Genomic DNA, 10,337 nt, shown 5'->3' with positions numbered 1-10,337 from the left:
GTTTTCAGCCTTCTGACTCGGACCTAGTCAGTATTTGACTCGGACCGAGTCAGTTCCATGCTGGTCGAAGCCCAGAAAGTGTTTTGGGCTTGGCTGATGTTTTGACTCGGTCGAGTCAAAGTTTTGACTCGGACCGAGTCAATACTAAATGGGCCGAGTCAAGAGTTGACAATGGGCTTGGGCTGATTCGTTCTGACTCGACCGAGTTAGAGTTCTGACTCGGACCGAGTCAATACTCGGAAAAAGTCTCTTTTCACAAGGATTAGGGTTTCTAACTTATAAGGAGGTGTTGGACGCCGTCCTAAGATAGAACTCGACTTACAGAACCCTAAGACAGATCTAGAACAGAAGAAAATCGTTCCTTTTGAATTTCTAGTTCTAGGGATTCGATCCCAAATCTTGAAAACCCTATTCACTTCACAGATCCTAGCAGATCAGTTCCAAAAGCGTTTGGAATCCTTCCCGTCGGTGTGGATACGTGTAGAGGAGTTGTACTTTCAGCTCTTGGTGATTAAAACAGGCCCTGGATCGATTGCTACTTTCAGATCTTCAGGAAAGAGGTAAGTATTCGATTCCTACGGTGATATACACGATTAAACGGGGTTTTACGGATGATTTTGGTTGCGTGTGACGTTTGACTAGGTTTAGATTATTCTTCCGCTGCATGAAACCTAGTAAACCAAACCCTAGATCGATATGATCGCATGCTAGGAATCCGTAGCAAAACCCAACATGGGTGAGCCCTGTACATGTCGTACCGAAGAAACGAGGGATGACTGTAGTGAAAAACGAGAATAACGAGTTTATCCCGACAAGAACTGTGACCGGTTGGAGGAGGTGTATCGATTACCGTAAGTTAAACTCCAACACACGTAAGGATCACTTCCCTCTCCCGTTTATTGATCAAATGCTTGAACGCCTTGCGCTGCATTCCCACTTTTGTTTTCTCGACGGCTACTCGAGATTTTTCCAGATCCCCATTCACCACAATGACCAAGAGAAAACCACGTTTACATGTCCTTACGGTACTTTTGCATATCGTCGGATGCCCTCTGGGCTTTGTAATGCATCTGCAACTTTCCAACGATGCATGCAAACAATTTTCTCCGACGTGATAGAGGATATTATGGAGGTGTTTATGGACGATTTCTCTGTCCATGGACCCTCCTTTGATGTGTGTCTGACCAATTTGTATCGAGTATTAGACAGGTGTGCAGCAGCGAATCTGGTATTAAATTGGGATAAATGCCACTTCATGGTACAGGAAGGGATTATGCTTGGTCACAAGATCTCCGCCAGCGGTATTGAAGTAGACAAGGCAAAGATAGAAGTTATTGACAAGCTTCCACCGCCACTAAATGTTAAAGGTATCCGCAGCTTCCTCGGACATGTAGGATTCTACAGGCGTTTCATCAAGGATTTTTCGAAGATATCGATCACGGCCTCTTACAGAGTTACAGGGGAAAGATGTCCCTTTCGTCTTTACACGAGAGTGCCTAGCCGCATTTATGCAGTTGAAGAAAGCCTTGGTCTCGCCACCGATCATTCAACCTCCGGATTGGGAGAAACCGTTTGAGTTGATGTGTGATGCTTCTGATTATGCAGTTGGCGCAGTTTTGGGTCAGAGGAAAGACAATAATCTCCATGCCATTTATTATGCTAGTCAGACCCTAGATGGTGCTCAGACCAATTACTCTACTACAGAGAAAGAGCTGCTAGCAGTTGTATACGGATCATGCCGCTCTTCGCTACCTACTTACGAAGAAAGATGCGAAATCGAGGTTGATTCGCTGGATCCTGTTGCTGCAAGAATTCAATCTTGAGATTAGAGATCGAAAGGGTATTGAAAACACAGTGGTTGATCATCTATCCTGTCTTGAGATACCGGACCTGTTACCCATCGACGACTCAATGCGTGAGGAACAAATCATGGCCATATCGATAGACAAAGGATCACCATGGTACGCTGATTTTGTTAACTACTTGGTGTCAAAGGTCACTCCTCCTGAGCTCACTCATAACGGACGGAAGAAATTCTTCCGCGATGCAAAGGGTTATTTTTGGGATGGCCCCTTCTTGTTCAAGAGAGGTTTGGAGGGATCTACCTTCATTGTATTCCCGAGGAAGTGGTACAAAATGTTATTCGTGGATGTCACTCTTCATATTATGCGGGTCATTACGCGGCTCCAAGGACGACAGCCAAAATCCTTCAAGCCGGTTTCTATTGGCCCACAATGTTCCGCGATGTCCATGACTTCGTCACTTCCTGCAACGCGTGCCAACGAACTGGGAACATATCCAGATGACAGGAAATGCCACATAACTACATCTTAGAAGTCGAGCCATTCGACGTTTGGGAATCGATTTCATGGGCCCGTTTCCATCTTCGTGCGGGAATGTCTACATTCTGGTAGCAGTCGACTACGTCACAAAATGGATCGAAGTGTTAGCTTGCCCGAAGAATGACGCCTCTACAGTAGCTCGAATGTTCAAGAGGATCATTTTCCCGAGATTTGGCGTGCTGCGAGTGGTGATCAGCGATGGAGGTTCCCATTTTGTCAACCTTCCATCGAGTCCCTTTTAAAGAAGTACGGTGTTTATCATAGAGTCGCTACACCACACCATCATCAAACGAGCGGCCAAGTCGAGGTATCAAACCGCAAAGTGAAATGCATTCTTGAGAAAATTGTAGCCAAATCGCGCAAGGACTGGTCGATGAAGCTTGAGGATGCGGTTTGAGCATATCGAACTGCGTTTAAAACGTCGATTGGTATGACGTCGTTTCAGCTAGTATACGGGAAGGCATGTCATCTCCCGATCGAGTTGGAACTCAAGGCGTTCTGGGCTATCAAGACTCTCAACTACGACATGAAGACGGCGTCCGAGAAGTGCGTTCTACAGCTTCATCACTTTGAAGAGATCCGAAATAACGCATACGAAAACGCGCGCATATACAAAGAGTGGACGAAAAAATGGCACGACCGGTATATTGTACACCGGACCTTCAAGGTAGGCGATCTATTTTATTATATAATACTCGATTGCGCATCTTTGTAGGTAAGTTGAAATCCAAATGGTCGGGCCCTTTCGGTATTACACGCGTAAGCGAGCACGGAGCAGTTGAATCGGTGAACACTCATGGTGACACATTCAAGGTGAACGACCAACGCAATAAACTGTACAATCCCTCCGCCGAAATTGACGAAGTAGCGGTCTTCGACCTCACCGACCCCTCATACAACTAAATCTCCCGCGGTCTAGCTAATGACCTTAAAGAAGCGCTTATCGGGAGGCAACCCGACGTTTGTTTCTTTTGCATTTTGGCATTTTTTTTGAATATTTTCACTTGCATTTGTTTCACAGACTCTAGAGATTTTGGTATGTGTGTCTCGTCCCATTGGGGATTTTACAGGTTATGCTGCATTTTGCAGGTTTTAGCACGGAATTGACGAGTTTTGACAGAGACTTGACGCGGGCCTCGTCACTCAGAACACGGTCCGGGCCACTATCTACGGTCGATTTTTCATAAAAGCTTCGAGAAACAACACGGATCGTGTAAGTACTATATCGGTCCGCGCTACATTTGCACAGAATTCCAGGTAAGTCTCAGAAACTTGACTCGACCCGCGTCACATTTGACACGATTTCATCCAAAGTAAGTGTCCCTTTGACCAATCTTACACTTTGGTGCGTCATTACACGATTTCAATCCATGAATTTGGTTAGAACTTCCAAAGTTAGGGTTTTTGGGACTTTTGCATTTCTTTGGTCGATTTCAGTTGTTTTGTGAGGATTTACATGGTTAGATGGGTGTTTATGATCCCCCTAGGCCTGGCACACATTTTCCTATCTGAGATTTCGCAGGTTTTAGCCCTGTACTCCGCGTCGCACCAAATCTGTTCATCACCGCGTTTCTGGAAAATGACGCGGACTGCGGCAGTTCTAACGCTGACCGTGTAAGTTTCCAGACTTGCAACTCGGGATCGCATAGGTGATTCGGACCGTGTCAATTTCTGGCATAGTCCGAGTTACTTCCCTACATGCCCGATTATTGCGACAAAGCTCGTTTGTCACATGCTTTTAGATGGCAACTCACAAGGGCAAACGCGCGTATGACGGGCAGATCAAAGACAAGATTCCGACATTCAAGGCGTTCGAGTCGGGCGCCAATGCGAATACCAAACTTACACCGCGCACCGCCTACGTCGAGCCAAATCGAGGTCGAGGATTCCGCATAGAATTTTCGGGCGCTCCGATCATTTCCTACGAGGCTGGGCCATACAACAACGCTTCGAAAGCTTCAAAGGGCGCATCCGACTCACCAAATATGCCACCGATTCCATCGAAAAATTCGGTTTCTTCGAGATGACGCGGGCCCTCTGCGAGAACTTAGGTCTCCGGTGGTTGATACGCGGAAAGAGCTGACCAACAAGCTGCTAACGGCAGAACTTGCTGCTACATTCTGCCTCTACATCCCGTCCAGCGGCCTGTCCGAACACTCATACAAGGGCTTCCAGCTGGCGGATGCGAACACCGGCTCACGAAGACCCAGTTCGCCGATATCTTGGGACTGCAACCGGGTATCTCCGCTTACTTGCCCATCGTACGCGAAGGTGACTTGATCAGCTTTTGGGCATCATCGGCGCAAACGCTTATTCAGCATCGACCCTCAACTAGACTTGGATCTGTCATCCTGCCGTACGCTATCTCCACATGATCCTCGCGAACTCCTGTTCGGGAGGGAGGAATCGGGGACACTTAACATCACCGAGCTGATTCTCCTTCGCCGCGCCTTAGCACATCTCTTCGATGAAGATGACTGGGGAGCCGAGGCCACAAATATTCCTTCCCGCATCGCACTTCACATGAACAAGACGATCCAGACGCGTTCAACAAGCATCCACGTTTATTTTGGTGGGTTGGTCACCATGATCGCGAGACGTGTGGGAATCGACATCGGGCTGTTCGAATCAGAGATGCTCACGGGGAGAAACACCCTAGACTCCACGATGCTTATCCAGAAGCACTCTCTCACAGAAGCCACGGAGGGGTGGCTGTGGATCTATCTCGATGAGCGCGAGAACGACACGACGATGAGGCTGTCCAACATCCACATACCCCCGGTGACGATCGACGGACTGCGACTCTCCCTCACCATGGCTCAACGCCTAGGTTTAGAGGAAGGCGCCTATGATATCCCGGAGCAGATTCTGCATGCTCCTCCGCCTACGAGCCAACACGAGGTCGGCCCATCTAGCTCTGTCGGCCCGCCTCCAGCCTACCCGTTCCAGAGCCAGGACGCATTCCAGCAGTACGTGTATGGCGAATTCAGCGACATCAGAGGCCAGATGACAACCATGCAAGCAGCATTCGGCGATCAGATGTCTGCCTTGATGAACCAGGTCCAACACTCGGCTTCCAGCAGTAATAGTTCCATGACGAATACCGCAGCCATTTTCGACACTCGGCTCCGGACTCCGAAGAGACAGAGGCCGAAGACGAATTTGATCGGTCCCCCGACGTCTAGACGGTCACCATACCAGGTCCACAGATATTTTATTTCACCTTTCACTTTTTCTTTTTCATCTTTTATAGTGGTCGTAGTGGGACCTTGATGTACGGTGGTTGGGGTTACATTTTGTCTGTGGTTAGTGTATTTTGTACCGTTTGTTTGTTTGCGGATAATCTTGGTTTCTAGCCTTTCCTGTCTGCTTCAACCACATGGATGCGAGAGTTCACCGAATACAACACCCCGACCCCGATCTCGAGTGACCAGAGGCACGTTCCACGTTAGTTAACTTCATTGCGAGCGAACGATTACGTGCAACTAAGCCATTCTTCCTTACATCTTTGTCTTACCACGCCATTTTCATTGCTTCATCTCATACCCCACTTGGTCTTTCACCGCGGACAGTGAAACGTTCAGGTCTGGGGGATTGCATTGCATGCATTGTTTTGTTTCGGATTTTCACAGCATATAGTTGCATCGCAGTTAGGACCCAGATCATTTGCACTACTCTACCTCAGTACCCTTCCCACTTAGGCGCATCATAGGAGCACGAGCATAACCGCATTGAGCAGGGTAGTGGGAAATGATGATAGATAGAGAGTTTACGGTTTGCATTGCATAGACGGCGAAAAGAAATACGTCTTTAGTACTCATCCTTGAGTTCTAATATTTAGATGGATTGTTGAGCCAGACCGCTTGAATATGCGCAGGCTAGTTGACTAACTAGGCAGTGGGACGAGATTAGACTCCGAGTTAGGAAAAGACTTACGCTCGCCCGAATCTGATGACCGCAAATCCTTAGAACCACAACCGACGCTCTAGGAAACGCGAGTCCCAAAAGAAAAAAAATAGAATAAGAGAGAGGTAAAGACATACATCCCTAGACACACCTACATCCCGACAGCGGATTAGACTCCGAGTTAGGAAAAGACTTACGCTCGCCTGAATCTGATGACCGCAAATCCTTAGAACCAAAACCGACGATCTAGGAAACGCGAGTCCCAAAAGAAAAAAAAATAGAATAAGAGAGAGGTAAAGACATACATCCCTAGACACACCTACATCCCGACACTCCGCTGCCGCCATCACTCGTCAACAAAAATCGTTCGAGTGCATGAGTGTATCTAGCATAGATAGTTCGGGTCTAAGCTGTGGGACAGTTGCCGAAAAAAAAGAGAGGATAACCGCCGACTTCAACGTCCTAGAAACCCGGGATGAGAAAAAAAAGGAGAAAGGGATATGTGACAACTAAGTTGATCGAGTTATTGGGACATAGCGATCAACGAGTTTAGGTCACTGGGTTCCGAGGTGTGGAATAAGATGAGGAGAACGAAAAGTCTCGTTACGAACTTGGGTTCCGACGAAAGTCACATGCCGACTTAGCTAATGACGTCTAGGATACTTAAGTAGTTACGTTCGATTTCATTTGCGTTGTTCTCTAAACCCTCTGCATGATCCATAACCGACCCTCATTCTGATCTCATTGACTGCTCATCTATGTCACCCAACCGAAACTTCTTGTGAATCCTCTTCACTCGAGGTCGAGCAAAAGTTCAGGTCTGGGGGGATTTGATAACTCCTATTTTACACTATATTTTGGATGTCTAGAGGAGTCATTAGCATATGTATATTGCATGTTTAGGTATTGTAGGCACCCTATACCCGCTTTGTTGGTACCCTCTTGTGATCTACAGGAAAACGAGATTAAAGGATGGATTTTGCTCAGAGATATGACGCGGCACGGGCCAGAGGCAACACGGTCCGTGCCACTATCCCGGAGAAGGGAGGTTTGCTCAGAGATCTGACACGACCCGCAGCAGAAGCAACACGGTCCGCGCCATGATCCCGAAGAATTGGAATTTGCTCAGAAACTTGGCACAACCCGCGTTATATTTGGCGCGGTCCGAGTTACTTACCCGGACTTTGACCTAATTTTGGCTAATAAAGAGAAGAGGAGGGAAGAAAGAAAAGGGGACTGGAGGGAGAAAAAGAAGACATGAACCAGACAAAAAGAGAGGAAACTCTAAGCGAAGGAGACGAGGATTGGAGACATCAGATTCATGAGCCTTTCTCTACTCTTCCCTCTTCTCTTGTTTATTGTCTCCCCGTACTCCGTTATGACGTTTGAGTAGATTACCCATCTGTGGGATTAGGGTTTTGTTCAGTGTTCTGGGTATGTTTGTGCTTTAACACGGATTTTGCATGAGTGGATTTTGTTTTGTTTATTCGTTTCTTGTTCTTTATTCTTTGGTTGATTGAATGCTAACCCTATGATCAATACCCTGGAATTGAAGGCGTAGAGATATGGTTTGATGACTAGGTCGTGGAATTGGATGAATGATTCGAATATCGCTATCGAGAGATAGATTAGACGGATTAGGGTTTATGATAGCGTTCTTCATGCACTTGGTTTTTTGTGGGAGTTATAGAGATATAAGTCATCGAAAACCCGGTAGTAGTGTCTAAGGTTGAGAGGTAAATTCCTTATACAGTGGTTGCTTGAAATCCCTAAATCGATCCATGAATGCGGAATTCGCATCCCTAGCGTATATCCGGAACACGTGACGGACAAACCCGACTCCCGCAGGCTTTGCTATTAGATTTATACACACGTTACTTGATTGCTTGTTTTGGTTACTGCGATTCACTACCACTATCACACACTATCCATCATACTTTCCCTTGTCTTGAATTGATTTGAGTTAAAAGTACAATTGGTCCTTGTGTTCGATCCCGTACTACGACGATCCGTATTCTTGCGGTGAGACGTGGCGTCGGGTATAAATTTAAGACTCGGTACACGCGTATCAGGCCATGCCTGTCAGAGATATTTCTTCAGAAAGATATATCTACCCTCTTGTCATTTAAAGGGTGAAGTCGATAAAACAAGTCTAAAGGGGGTGACCTTTTTCACTTCAATTGACAATGCTTTGCAAATCTGTTGCGATCCGTAACAATTTTTGTTTTGTCTTCCACTACATAAATCCTAGAAATAGATTCTTGTGTGATGATGAATCCATATATGTAATACATACATACATATATTTATATATATATGTATGTACTATTTATATATATGTATGTATTATTTGTTTTTGTATTTTATTATTTTTATTTTTTTGAAATAAAAATGATATGGATTTTAAATTATCTATGTGTTTACTGATGTATCATATTTAATCAAAGTGTGAACTTGCTTCATAAATTTATCGGGATTCTATATCATTATTTAGTTTAAAAATGACATCGATTATAAAACTCGAATGTATTTTGAACAAATAAAATTTGTTTAGTATAAAATAAAATTTTATTTATCCAAATTTGAATAATTCAATGGAGAAAATAAAGACGTAAAATACGTGTTATATCTTAAATTTGAACTTCAAATCTAGAGAAAGAGAACGTATAATACAAATAAATTATATGGTTGATTTGTCATGACTACCTTAGTCTGAGCTTTAGTACAGTCATTTACCCAAAAAATAAATAAATAAAGTTTAGATTTTTTATATAAAATCGATAAGTTTAGGTACTTAGGTTTTAGGTGTTGAATGGCAAGGGTTTTGGGAGTTTTTAAAAACTCAAAAAATTATCAATCAAGTTTTTTAAATTTAGTTTTCCTAAAAACTAGAAAAACCGCGAAAAAATTGAACTAAAAACTAAAAACTAAAAACTATATTTTTTTGGATTTACAAATCTATAAAAACCAAAAATCAAAAACCCAAAACTAAAATCTAAAAACCAAAAACTAAATCCAAAAACTCAAAATAAAAACCCAATCCATTGAACACTTTAGTTTCTTTTTAAATAGTGAAAATGTTTTGTTAAGTAGAGAAAGCATAGGTAAAATAAAGAGAAAATGAAATTTGAGGGTAAAGTTGTAATTTAGGTTACGTTGGAGGGTAAATTCGGACGAGATTGTCACCGAAGGACTTGCCAAGTTTCTCTTTTAAGGGCTCTTCTAGGTTTTCCTTCCCTGCTCAGTCATCTCACATGTGGCTCTGCATTTTTCTCAGGTAAAAACCCTAGAGAATTTCCCTGGAGATTTCTGCGTTTTCTTCATCTTTCTTCGGGTTTTGCGCTCTCTTGCAGCAATTTTTGATGTATTGGTATTCGTACGGGATCTTTTCGCATTTTACTGATATGGGTAGTTTTGTTTGTACTTTTCCCACACGATACGATAGTTTTATTGTGTTTGATAGCTAGAAAATTGGGGATTTTTTGTTGGATTTTTTCATTTCTCTGAACGTTAAGGTCTTTTATACGTCTCGAGGCTTGGTGGGCGTTATCTGGTCCTCATTCGTGATTTGAGATCAATCGCTTGATGAAATTACTCTTCGTGTACTTCCTGGTTATGCATTTTGGTCCTTTGTCTCGTTCAGCTCATTGTTTGCGATTTGGGTTTGTGATTAAATTTGGGGGTCTATCATTTTCTGATCTCATACCTTATTCCACGCTGCAAGCGTGTGTTGATCACGCATGGATGGTTACAACTTTGTATGTTCAAGCTGTATCTTTTGTTGGTTACTATGTGATAGGGTCTTATGTTCATTCATGCATTGCGATATGAGACGTTGGGACTATGCCACGTTTTTCAGTACTCCTACAGTTTGCATCTGTAAACTGTTTACATAGTTATCTGTTTCTTTTGATTTGATTTCGTGGTTTCTTTTATGATGCTTCGGGGTTTGATTCTCGTTATGTTTTCTCTGTATCACGTGTTTGTTTTCAGATTACGGCTGCTAGCTTGACAGAGATATCAAAAGATGGCAAAAAAGAAGAATCCGCAGGTTTTTATGGATGTATCTATTGATGGAGATCCTGCTGA

At 43.9% G+C, this 10,337-nt stretch overlaps 1 protein-coding gene across 3 annotated transcripts in view; it reads left to right on the top strand.

Moving 5' to 3' along the window:
• Positions 1–9,455: 9,455 nt before the first annotated feature.
• Positions 9,456–10,337, top strand: part of LOC104818623 (peptidyl-prolyl cis-trans isomerase CYP95) — a 6,391-nt gene continuing 5,509 nt past the window's right edge. Inside the window, exons 1-2 of one of the 3 annotated variants that reach the window (XM_010548267.1) lie at positions 9,456–9,525; positions 10,242–10,332. In XM_010548267.1, the coding sequence (XP_010546569.1) occupies positions 10,276–10,332 (57 nt within the window). In that variant the 5' untranslated portion in view covers positions 9,456–9,525; positions 10,242–10,275. Of the gene's footprint in view, positions 9,526–10,204 lie in introns of those variants that run through there. The other 2 variants (XM_010548268.1, XM_019203248.1) reach the window with 2 other exon arrangements.

Source organism: Tarenaya hassleriana, unplaced genomic scaffold, assembly GCF_000463585.1.
Source record: "Tarenaya hassleriana unplaced genomic scaffold, ASM46358v1 Cleome3, whole genome shotgun sequence".
NCBI classification, from domain to species: domain Eukaryota; kingdom Viridiplantae; phylum Streptophyta; class Magnoliopsida; order Brassicales; family Cleomaceae; genus Tarenaya; species Tarenaya hassleriana.
The sequence above is the reverse complement of the archived record's forward strand: the minus strand, read 5'-3'. Positions and strand labels throughout refer to the sequence as shown.